At 41.7% G+C, this 11,867-nt stretch overlaps 1 protein-coding gene across 1 annotated transcript; it reads left to right on the top strand.

Annotated features, from left to right (window-relative positions):
• The first annotated feature begins 7,587 nt into the window (after nt 1-7,587).
• LOC147886543 (protein TORNADO 1-like) lies at nt 7,588-10,841 on the top strand. The gene is made up of 4 exons (XM_087395273.1): nt 7,588-8,565; nt 9,031-9,142; nt 9,284-10,171; nt 10,617-10,841. Exons 1-4 carry the CDS (start codon nt 7,652-7,654, stop codon nt 10,710-10,712), a joined length of 2,010 nt encoding a protein of 669 aa, XP_087251399.1. The 5' UTR covers nt 7,588-7,651; the 3' UTR covers nt 10,713-10,841.
• Nucleotides 10,842-11,867: the final 1,026 nt, after the last annotated feature.

The raw sequence follows: 11,867 nt of genomic DNA, 5'->3' as shown, positions 1-11,867 counted from the left end.
TAAAAATGACCTTGGATCGTTCTAATTTTGAAAGTTCATATGTAAAGCAATGATCTATTTCAAAAGTGAAGGGTATCCTTGCACTTTGGATGCACTCTTGTTTCCCTTTGGTGAGAGCTGCAAATTCATAGTGTGTGTGGAGGTGTAGTATCAATGTCTGAAATCGAGTATTGTTCTACAATAGTATTTGATCATGGGTACCGAAGGATGCAATTGATGTGGCTTTGTGTAGGGAAGGGCACCATGAGGGCATGGGCATTAGCCATTTCCACAACTTCAGTTGCAACCACACAACTATGGGAGGATCCTACAACTTGGGCACCAAGAATGAGTAACCTCTACCAAACCTTTGCGTTGCTATAGCCTAAAAAGTAGAATTTGTTTATCCCTAACAAAGAGTGGATGTTCATCACAACACAATCATCAATCATAGCCTACCTCGACTTCATTGCTTTCCTAGTTGATTCCAATTGCTAGCATCATTGGGACTCGAGGATTGCACTCTTAGAGCGACATTGTTGGTGAAGGGTGTAGGCACCTCTTGGGGGCCATAAGAAACAAAATGTTTCTTCCTCTCTTTGTCTCTCTTTCGCTCTCTCGGCGGCTGTCTCACACCTAAGAGCATCTATCAAGGAGGCAACAATTGAGTAGAGCAATAGCAAGCTAGAGCAGCTCTCTATGAAAGTTGATCATCCAAAGTTATATCTTTAAAAGGAATGTACCCTCAAGAGGTGAGCTCCGGAAGGTGGAAACCCATTAAGTACACAGTGACATTGGAAGTCTAGAACTCGTCAACTCTCGCAAGGCCACCTTAGCTTGCTAGATCCTAAGTCCAAGGTGTCAAAGATGATGCAAGAGATGGGGAGGGGGCCAAGGGAGAGCTTTTGGATGAGGAGGTGGAGATCCTACTGCATGAAGTGGATGGAAGACATCATGTTGTGAGGGGAGGGGTTGTTGTCTTGAGAGGTGGAGAGGCCATCACATATTAATTTGATGTGGATGCATTGTATTGACCTGTTTTGTATCACAAATCTCTCATGTGAGTTTCTACAAGAAGATCATTCCAATTCATTATTCCAATTTATGGTCCAAGCATTCTCGTGTGCTTCTACGAGGTGGAAAGTGTTGCCTTTGATGGTTTGCAAGGTGATGGATTAAACATTTATGTGGTTGGCTCACTATTTGATCCTATTAAGACTGATGCCCACCCTGAGGCCAGTGATGTCAAGTGCTTAAAATGGTTAGACAAGAAACTTGCTTCCTCCATGTACACACTAGACTTGGTAAAGCCATCGAAGTCATTGTCAGAATGGATGACCCAAAAAGATCCGGAGACATATGCTGAGCTATACATGAAATCAGATTTCAAACATGGCATGGAGGTGCCTTATAGATGCTAGACCTAGTAAAAATAGTACATGAATCATATTATTTTTCATTTTGATAAGTAATCTTGAATTCGCATAGACAAGGATTACTGCCAAAAAAGCTATTTTGCAAATTTATTTATGATCGAAGAAATTGTTCTACAAGTAATCTAGAGACATATGATGAGCTGTACTTGAAATCATATTTCAAATATGCCATATAGATGCTAGACCCGAGTAAAGTTGTATATGAAACGCTTTATTTTTAATTTTGGGAAGTAATCTTACATTAGCATAGACAAGGATTACTACTAAAAAAGCTATTTTGGATGTTTATTTATGATCGAAGAAGCTATTCTACAAATCCAAGAAAGAAACTATTCTGCAAATTCATATATTGCCAAAAAAGCTATTTTGCAAGTTTTTATAAGATCGAGAAAGCTACTCTACAAATTTGGAAAAAAAAAGAAAAGCTGTTCTACAAATTTATATACTGCCATGAAAGTTATTTTGCAAGTTTATATACGATCAAAAAAGCTATTCTACAAATCTGAAAAATAAAAGCTAGACAAGTGGCAATGATAGTATGCATAACAAATCTATAACGGTCATCTCTTTCAACCCGAGGTTCTTGCCATTCGGTGTATTAGCTATTGTTTTCTCTCATTCTTTGCATGCTTCTTCTTCTACCTTCATCCAAATAGTGGGTTTCTAAATTCTGTTTTGATTGTGCTTTTCCATGCGTGTAGAAAGTGAAAGAAATCTACGTAGCTTGTACATGCAAGATATTGACATCTCAAATTGCGATGCAAATACAGCTATTGGCATTCAGGTAATATGTCAGTGTACTATCCATTCATGAGACTATCTTCACAATACTATGAATTTCGCAATCTTGATGCCTAGGGAAGGGCCCATTCCCTCGCGGATTATGATTATGGAAATATATTTTATTACTTTCCTTGCCTTAGATATACTTACTTCAATTAAATTCTTACAACATCTTTCTTTGATGCATGTTCTCATCGATGCAAGGCACAATTAGGCATGATTTGGAATCAACAGAGCACAGATAGCTAAGTTGGATGAAGTCCATGTCACAATATTGTATAGGTTGCAACCAAGAATGAATTATGAGCTCTTGCAGGCGTAGTCTTATTCATGTATTTGTTGAGCTTCAATTCCCAAAAGGCACAAATCTTTGCACATCACCAAGTTAGTAATAAAATACTACCCTTGATATTGGAAGGGAGAATCGGGTCCTTATGGACGTGTCATGTCTCATGTCCACATCTTTACTCTTTTTTTAATCCTTAGGAAAATTTCATTAAATGGTAGGATTCAAGCTCCACTTCAAGGGACTAGTTACATGCTCCATGACAAAATTGAGACTTTGAAGTATAGGGTGCGAGCAATGAATGAGTTAATAAATACATGCCAAGGACTATGAAATATAGAGAGCACTATATAAGAAGCCCCTTGAGTGGGTACTGAGCCTGCCAATCAATGAATGAATGGATGCCAAGGATGAACAAGGGATGTGATGATAAGTAGATTAATGATGGGTTGGAGGAGACCTTCCAACCAGAACAACTTCTTTCCTTGTCCAGCTCCACAAGCAATGTCATTTGCATGTACTCTGTAATGTTGACCGGGGAGGGGTACTCAGCCATAGATGCCAATGATGGAGGACATCCATTTATCGAAACATTCATGCTGAAAAAAGAAGGGGGGAGAATCAGTGCTAGATATCGAGTACATAGGCAGTGGCTATTTGTTACAAAATCTCCTCTCTTGATAATAAAAATCCTAGGGAGGCTCAAAAGGAAACAACATGGCAAGTTCTTGGCCTATCCTAATCACACCTCCTCCTCAAACTATTAATTAATTATTTGTATAGTGTCCCCCCCTCCCCCCAATTTGCTCCCAATTAACCTATGCCTAATTTGTCTAATTATGTATGTCCCTCCGCCTCTCATCGTTGCCCCTCTATCATCGTCCGCCTTTGATTGTCCCCCCTCCGCAATCTCCACACTCGTCTCTTCCTCACCTCAGTCGCCTCCTCTCCTCTCTGCTGAGCTTTCTCTCCTCTCCCTTCGTCTTCCTCTCCCACCGCTCACTCCCTCCTTCTTCTCTCCACTCCCCTCCCCTATCTCCCCTTTCCCTCTCCCACTACTCATCACTCCCCTCCTTCTTCTCTCCACTCCCCTCCCCTGTCTCCCCTTTCCCTCTCCCTCCCCTCAGCTCTCTCCCCTCTCCCATCCGTCTCCCTCTCCCTCCACCGCTTTGTCCCTCGTCTCTCCCTCTCCCTCTCTCCCTCTGTCTCGTTCTCTCCTCCCCCTCCCCCTCCCCCTCCCCCTCTCTCCCCCTCTCTGCGTCACCCTCCCGCTCATATACTCGCTAAGGGCGGCCATAGAACATTTTGGATTTCTGAACTCGCAAAACTTTGCGTTAATTCGAGGCAACTATCTTACATTAATTCGCCATCGTGGAAGCTTATTGATTAATTAATACCTGCAAAACTTCGACTGGGGGTCCTTATTAATAAGATAGAAGGTGAAACACAAACGATATGAGAGGGTCCTTTCTTAAATAGGCAAGTATGAGATCAACACCATCTTTTCCTAGTACACATGTCATCAATCCTATTGATGCAATCTGCTCTACCAATCACATAATTTCTCTCCATACTACTCTTCTCACATCACTCTAGGACTCTATGGCACAACATTTCTCAAACCCCTTTTTTGGCCTGCCATAGGTGGCCTTAGTGAAGGTTCCACTTTGAGATGCCAAAAATAATTTCAAGCATTTTCCCGATGTGTTTTCTGTGCAAATTCTGTGATTGGTTGGTGTGTTGACTTTAGAGAATCTCTTTCAAATTTGGGTCTCTTTTTTCTCTAGGTGCATTCATTCCAAATATTCCTCTCTCTCCTCTTCCATTCCTCTCTCTCTCACTTTGGGTAGGCCCATTGAGTACTAATATAACTTTTTCTCCCCCCCTCCCTCCCCCCCCCCCCCCCTCTCTCTCTCTCTCTCTCTCTCTCTCTCTCTCTCTCATTGTGTGCTTCTTGTCTCTCTCTTTGCAGGCCACATGAATGAAATTGATCTTGGTTATCAAGCTAAGTTACACTTACACATATAATGACATTCCCCACCTTGTTAGCACTACCTTCTAGGCAACACTATAGTTACACTTTTGTAAAAAAGTATCCCACACAGTTTCTTGCCAAGTGGCCCCCTTCCATTTTGGTTTAAGCTAGCTCTCTCTTTCTCTCTCTCTCTCTCTCTCACACACACACACACACACTTTGCAAATCATTAGGACTTTCCTATACATGGGCTTCCATCACAGGTGTAGCAAATTAATCATCCAATCATCTTGACAATTGTTTTCTTTTGACAGGACCAATTTGAAGGCAGTGCTCATGAGTACTTGTACTCACTTGTTAGTATAGGTTGTTATGTTCTATAAACCCATTGACTATTACCCCTCTATTACCTCGGAAGCACGTTGGCAAGCTGGCAACCTTAATAAGCATGACAAAAAGGATGCTAAGTTACACTTACACTTATAATGATATTCTAAAAGGTAGGGCCTTATCCCTACCTTGTTAATACAGGTTGTTCTTTTTGGCCTGCCCTCTGGGTAGCCTTAGCAACGCTTCAAATTGGGCAAAGTAGAATTTAGGCATTTAAAAGAAGGTGAATGATATTTAATCATTCATAAGGCCTGTCCAAGATCAGAAAAAGGAAATGGTGTGGAGGAAGGCTACATGAGATAAAGGGAGAGAGAGAGAGGGGGGGGGGGAGAAAAGGTGGAGATGGTGTGTAAGAAGACTTGAGAGCTAAAGAAGGGGAGAGAGAGAGAGAGAGAGAGAGAGAGAGAGTCAAGTTTGCATTCAAGTCCAATGAAGAAGAGTCAACACAATGTCCAATAGGATAAAAGCAATTCTAAAAATGCCTAATTTCTGCTTTGCCAAATTTGAAGTGTTGCTAAGGCTACCCAGTGCAGGGCAAAAATTTTGGAAGTGCATTTTTCCTATTGGACAATAGATTGACTCTTCTTCATTGTACTTTAATGCCGACTTTAAAGTGGTTGACTCTCTCTCTCTCTCTCTCTCTCTCCCCTTCTTTATCTCCTCAAGTCTTCTTACGCACTATCTCTACCTTTTCTCCCTCCCCTCCCCCCCCCTCTCTCTCTCCCCCCTTTATCTCCTACAGTCTTCCTCCACACCATTTCCAGTGGATTCCTTTTTGGCCTACCCTCAAGTAGCCTTAGCAACACTTCAAATTTGGCAAAGAGAAATTAGGCATTTTTTAAATTTCTGGAATTGCATTTTTCCTATTGGACAATATGTTGACTCATCTTCATTGGACTTGAATGAAGACTTCAAAGTGGTTGACTCTCTCTCTCTCTCTCTCTCTCTCTCCCCTTCTTTATCTCCTCAAGTCTTCTTACACAACATCTCCACCTTTTCTCCCTCCCCTGCCTCCCCCCTCTCTCTCTCTCTTTATCTCCTGTAGTCTTCCTCCACACCTTTCCTTTTTGTTTGCTTTTTGGCCAGCCTCTGGGTAGCCTGGTTCGAGTTTTGCAAAGCTAAAAATCCTAATTATTTTTATTTCGAAGCTAAAAATCCTGATTATTTATATTTGTCAGGGTGAGAATTTCCTATTGGTTGCTAGCAACTTTGGCAGGCTGGTATTTATGACTTTGGTACAAAGGTGATTGTTCCAAGTATGCTCCTTGTAAGAGGATTTAATGCATGCAATTAGTGACTTCGTCCTTCCTCTCTCTCTCTCTCTCTCTCGCTCTCTCCCCTCTCCCCTTTCTCTTCTCCTTTTCTCTCTCCTTTCTTTGTCCTCTCTCTCTCTCTCTCTCTCTAGGGAAGTCCCCCCCCTCTTCGCTCTCTCTCTCTCTCTCTCTCTCTCTCTCAATGAAATTCACCTTTTTGACTTTTAAACCATTTGCAATTACTACTCTTTGTACACTCTTTCCTTTTCATGCCTCCAATTTTATGCTCTTCTCTTAAGCATTTCACTCACCCTCAAAGGCAAGCCTGATGAATGATAAATATATATCATTCATCTTGTTTGATCTTGGGCAGGTCTTATGAATGATTAAATATCATTAGCCTTGTTATTTCAACTTTCATAAGTCAAAAATAATTTCTAGCATTTGCGAGATTTAAAAAAAAAAAAATTGTTTGATTGGTTGGTGTGTGGACTTAAGAGCACCCTTAATAAGCAGGAGACGAAAAGGAAGCTCAAGCACGCGTTCGGGGCTGGTTTTCTCGCAGCTCTGCCTCCCTTGTCACAAAGATGGTAATGTGCTTGTTTGCAATCATGGTGCGTCTTTGGAGCCGCTAATGTGCTTGTTTGCGAGCGAGGAATTGAGGTCGACCGGCATGTCACTAGAGCATCGACGTTAAGACGTGCAGCCAGCACTAGCGGAGGGGTGGATACAGGGTTGTTAGAAACAATGGGAGAAGAAGAGGAAGATTTGGCGACGAAGTTTTTGTCTCAGACTATTGGATGGAGGGGTGACGATGTAAGGGAAGCAATGGAAGCGCCCGCGAGGACAGTTGCTTCTGTTCTTAGCTCCCCAGACCCCTGCAATCTCCAAGGCCTATCCTTCTCCGTCCAAACTCCTGAGGACTTGCAGTATGTCGCACATGCTCTCTTCACCACCCAGTCCAGCTTAAGAGCTTTGCGGCTAGTGTACTCAGCATTTGGTGGCCTCGAGCCCCCCCAGGAGTTTGTCGCAGACATGTTTAGGCCAAACACCACGCTCACCACCCTCTCCATCATGCGCTTCACAATGCCAGCACCCTCCGGGTTCGACGTCTTCTTCGAACACGTCGCAGCCAACGAGTCCTTGACCCAGCTCTCCCTGAGCGCTTGCGTGGGGGCCTGGACACTTGACTCAGTCCTTGACAGCCTTGAAGAGTACGGGATGATCAGCGACATCGATTTCTCCTACTCATCCGTACTTGAATCCAATAACTTCGCTGCTATCCAGGCACAGCTAGAGCGGAACAAGAGGAATGCAGAGGTCATCAAGGAGCTGTCCAATGCGGAACTCTCGCGGACAACAGCCCGAATGTTTCTCTGTGGAGAGCCTTATTCAGGTAGGTATAATGAAATGCAACTTTTACTACACGCTACATAATTGTTCACCCAATTATTGTTGGAAAATCACATTAGTAAGGTCGTTGGCCTGCACATGCAAGGTCACAACATGCAACAAAATCTTCGACCGAGATTGGGTTTTCTATCACAAAATGGGGCTGGTCCGTCCACGTACCCGCGGTATAGAGATTATAACAATTGCACAAGGCGAGCAAAATGTAGCAGCATGGGACATGGCGGGGCAGGCTGAATATCACTCCTTTCACGATTACATGTTCCCCGACATTAGTGACCGAGCCAGTCCCTCGTTCTTCCTGTTTGTTTGGAATCCGTTTAAGCACAAGGACAACGGCAAGGCCACTTCCAGGAAGAAAACACTCGAACAATTCTGTCAAAAATTTGAGTACTGGCTCAAATTTATTGCTTCCAAGTCAAGAAGGTCCAAAGCTTTCAAGCCGAAGTTGATCATTGCATTAACCAGGAAGGATCAACGGCAGGATCTTAAAATCCAACTTACCCCAGGCATTAAAAGGCTTCAACGCAAGTTTCATGGTCTCGTAGACTTTAGCATGGATGGCGTCTTTCAGGTGGACGCTCGCAAACCTCCATCGGTATCTGAGTCAGCTCGGTCTATCTATAGTACTGCTAAACGAGTTCTACAATCGGCGAAGCTCATGTTTGGCATATGTGAAATGGTACGCCTCCACTTCCACAAGAAAGTCTCAGAAAAGAGAATTCCCCCCTTGATCACACGGCAAGATTTTGAAGCAGTTTGTATCAGTAAATTCAAACTAAATCCTGATCTAGTGGGTACAATTGCGCTCTCTCTGAATGACTCTGGGAACTGGATTTTCTTGAAAACACTAGATTTTGTGGTTCTTGATACACGATGGTTTTGTCGTAACATCATGGGGAACCTCATATACTATAGTGGACCAACTACTGGTATACGAAGGGATGGCTTTTTTACACAACAGCATATTCAGCAACTTTTGGAGAGCGAGCTGCAAGCTGGTTCAAATACACAAAATGGAAAGTCTCTATTATGCATACGTCCTAAACCAAGGTTTGGTTCCTAAGTTTTGCATTTGTCCAAGTTTTGGAAACTTTTACTCTCAAGAATTATAAAACAAGTTTCTTTCATGTCCTCCTTTTCATGTCCTCCTTTTAGTATTAGGGGCGCTTCAAACTCTCCCTTAGCATACGATGATAGATTGTGGAGCATGCATCCACGGACAGTGAAGATCGGAGAGGATGGCCATAAGATTTGCTGCATTTTCATTGATGTCCGCAGACTTGTGAAGCCCCCTTAGTCATTCACCTTTCTTAATAAAGCTCCACCTTTCTTAATTTTAACTTCATCATTTTTTTGTCTACAGCCCGCTGATGACTAAAGTTAAGAGCGAGGATCTAGTCAAGTTATTGGTAGGGCTACAACTAGCTTGCAAGAAAGTCTCAGAGGATGAAGATTCAGGATTTGTATTATTCCAGCTAGCCTGCATTCTACTACTAGTTCACTTATGGATCATAGATGGGAACAAGTGACGAGCGCCAGTGAGGTGCCACAATTTCTTGGTCGCCGTCTCAAATGTCAAGATTCAGATTGTTTTTTCCTCACGCCCGGTGTGTTTTCCATGCTTCAGGTTGGAACCTGGTACTGTTTTTGTGAACATTTGCAAAATTACATCATTGCTCTATTTTCTACTGCCAAATGTCTTTAATTACATATTATAGGATGGAGTCTGCATTAGTGTTCACACTCACTCATCTTGTTTGTGTTGTAGGTTGCATTTCACAACAAGTTTGAAAGAGTTGTTCTAAAAAAAAACCTGATGGCATTCATAAGTGGAGGAGTAGAAGTGCGAATTGAATTTTGTGGGGGTGGAGGAGAGGAACATAGTATTGATATCTTGGTAAGTTCTCTTAAGAGCTTTGACAATACAGTAGAGTGGGTCAAGTCAGAGGTGGCAAATGACATCATCACCATGTGTGCATCATCAAAAGGTATACAAGGGGTGGAGCTTCAGCAAGCAATAATACGCCAATCATTTATGAAAGAGTGTAGGAGAAAAGACGAGAGACAACATCAGTTTGTACCATTGGAAGACTTGCAAAAGAACCTAGAGAAAGAGTTTATTATAGCCAATGGGAAGTTGGAAGATGTTTTCTATACTTGGCCATCTCATGAAGGTGGGAATGTTGAATTTACTAAAAGAGAATCTGATCGTGTCGTGCACCTCTTAGGTGGTAGTGAGGTTTTAGAGCTATGTAGGCAAAGTCAAGAAAGTTACCATGCGACACTTACATTATTGGGTGATGAGGATATTCGTATAAATAATTCCTTGAAGAAAGAAGAGGAAGAGTTCCAATTTGATACTAGTAAGCAATCGGGAAAAGAGCGGAAGAAGCTTTATGATAAAATGGTCTCTGTTGAAAAGGAAGTGCTTACTACGATAAGGATGGAAATATCTAGCCTTCATGAGCAAGTGTTCAAGAGATTCACAGAGTTGGCAACATATTTTGAGGAAAATGAGGGAGGGAAGCTACCATCCATGTGTTTGTTAACCATGGACAAGGGTTCCAATTGGAGGCGAGTGATGGCCACTATAATTCCTAATTTGCATGAAGCACGTTTAGAGCTATTATGTGAGCATAAGGGAATCCCTCATACTGTAGCAAAGTGACCTGGTCTCTCTTTCACCACTTTGGAAGATGGAATATTGAAGACTTCTCTACCTTACATCAAGTATTTCACCATTTTTTTACTAGTAGCAATGAAAGCAAGTGCCCACTTAGCAATCGGTGCAGGATATTTGGTTCCTGATGCTAATGAAGTGCTTCACTTGATTAAAGGCATGCCCAATATGCCTTCTTTCCTTCAACCAATAGACTGTAAGGAAGTTGCTATGACCACAAGGACTTCATACTTCTCCAGGTTTCATCCTATCTCATCATGTTAAGTTTACCTTTTACGCTTTTAATATCATCTAAGCTAATTTCTTTTATTTGGTTGTTGGCATGTGTGACTTGAAGGAGTGACTTTGAGCAAGCACGTGGATGGCTTTGGAACATTCTCTCTCAGTACAAATATGAGCACGAATACCAAATTCACATAAGGATTTCAAACTACGCCGTGTTCGTTACACAGATGGCAAGGTTGCATGGGTATGCGATCAACACTACTCTGATGGCAACCCTTATCCCCTTCCATGAGGTCCAGCAGCTTGCTTTTTGCAAACTAGTTCATAAGCCACACATCACAAGAATCTTTCTTGTATCTCCAATTGGGTATTTTGTCCTTACTATATTAGCATGATTTCAATTGAGATCTTTATGGATTGACCAATGCTCATTGACTATCATTCCTATGCAAATCTTAAACTTACTAATATTTTGATGCTACATGAGTTAGATCCGTACTATAATGGTATTCGATATTGTATTATGGTGCAATGTAATGAATAGTTCCTCTATCAAGTACATTTTCTAGGGTTGACCTTGTAGAATTTAGCTTCTATTGTCTTGCTAATAGCTCTAATATGTTTTCAAGATATAGTTTGCAGCTATGAGATTACAATCATTATCTTCGAGCATGTCAATTTATCTCACCCAACGAGAAAATTTGAGCAATCAGATTAAAATGGATCATATATAGATTGAATGGGTTATAATTATGCACGGCCTTCCAAATACTACCCGATCAACCAATGTGCAAATTAGAACAAAAATTGTAGAGTCTCCTTGATTTATTTTATGATGTCAGTTTTTCTTTAGGTATCAGTTTTCCTGCTCTTATAATCACCCCCCCTCTCAGTTTTTCTGCTCACAGCAGCGGTGTACATAAAAATTTGTAGAAACTTCGTGTAATTTTTTTATGGAATCCTTAATTTTCTTGCTCTTATCACATGCTCTCATTGTTTCAGCTCAAAGCATCAGAAATGTGTTTAGGAACACCGGGAATGTGCCAGCTGCACCAGGATTTGTTGGAAGTTAGAAGTGCATGCCAAAATGCACCAAAAACAAGACGTGCATTTGAAAGAGCTATACTCCAAAAAACGAGCACTACAAATACTCCGAGATGTGAGCCTGCTGAACCTGAAAGATGTGCTATACAGCACCAAAACCATGCACACTTGATTGACCCTCGAGTTGCTCTACTGGATTTTGGGGTACATAAATGTACGTACCCAAAAATGTGCATCCCTTTTGCAGAATCGTACACAATAAAATCCAGGAAAAATTTAGCAGCAGGTTTACTATTTATTCTTAGGCATGAGAATACCGATGGATGCACTACTCACTAGTTTTTCAGAAATCCTCAAATTTTACAGCTAAATAGCCTTGAATTTGCTTGATAGAAAAAAGTCC

This window comes from Dipteris shenzhenensis, chromosome 24 (genome assembly GCF_047967505.1).
Source record: "Dipteris shenzhenensis isolate YYH24624 ecotype China chromosome 24, Dip_SZ_1.0, whole genome shotgun sequence".
Lineage (NCBI taxonomy): Eukaryota > Viridiplantae > Streptophyta > Polypodiopsida > Gleicheniales > Dipteridaceae > Dipteris > Dipteris shenzhenensis.
The sequence above is the reverse complement of the archived record's forward strand: the minus strand, read 5'-3'. Positions and strand labels throughout refer to the sequence as shown.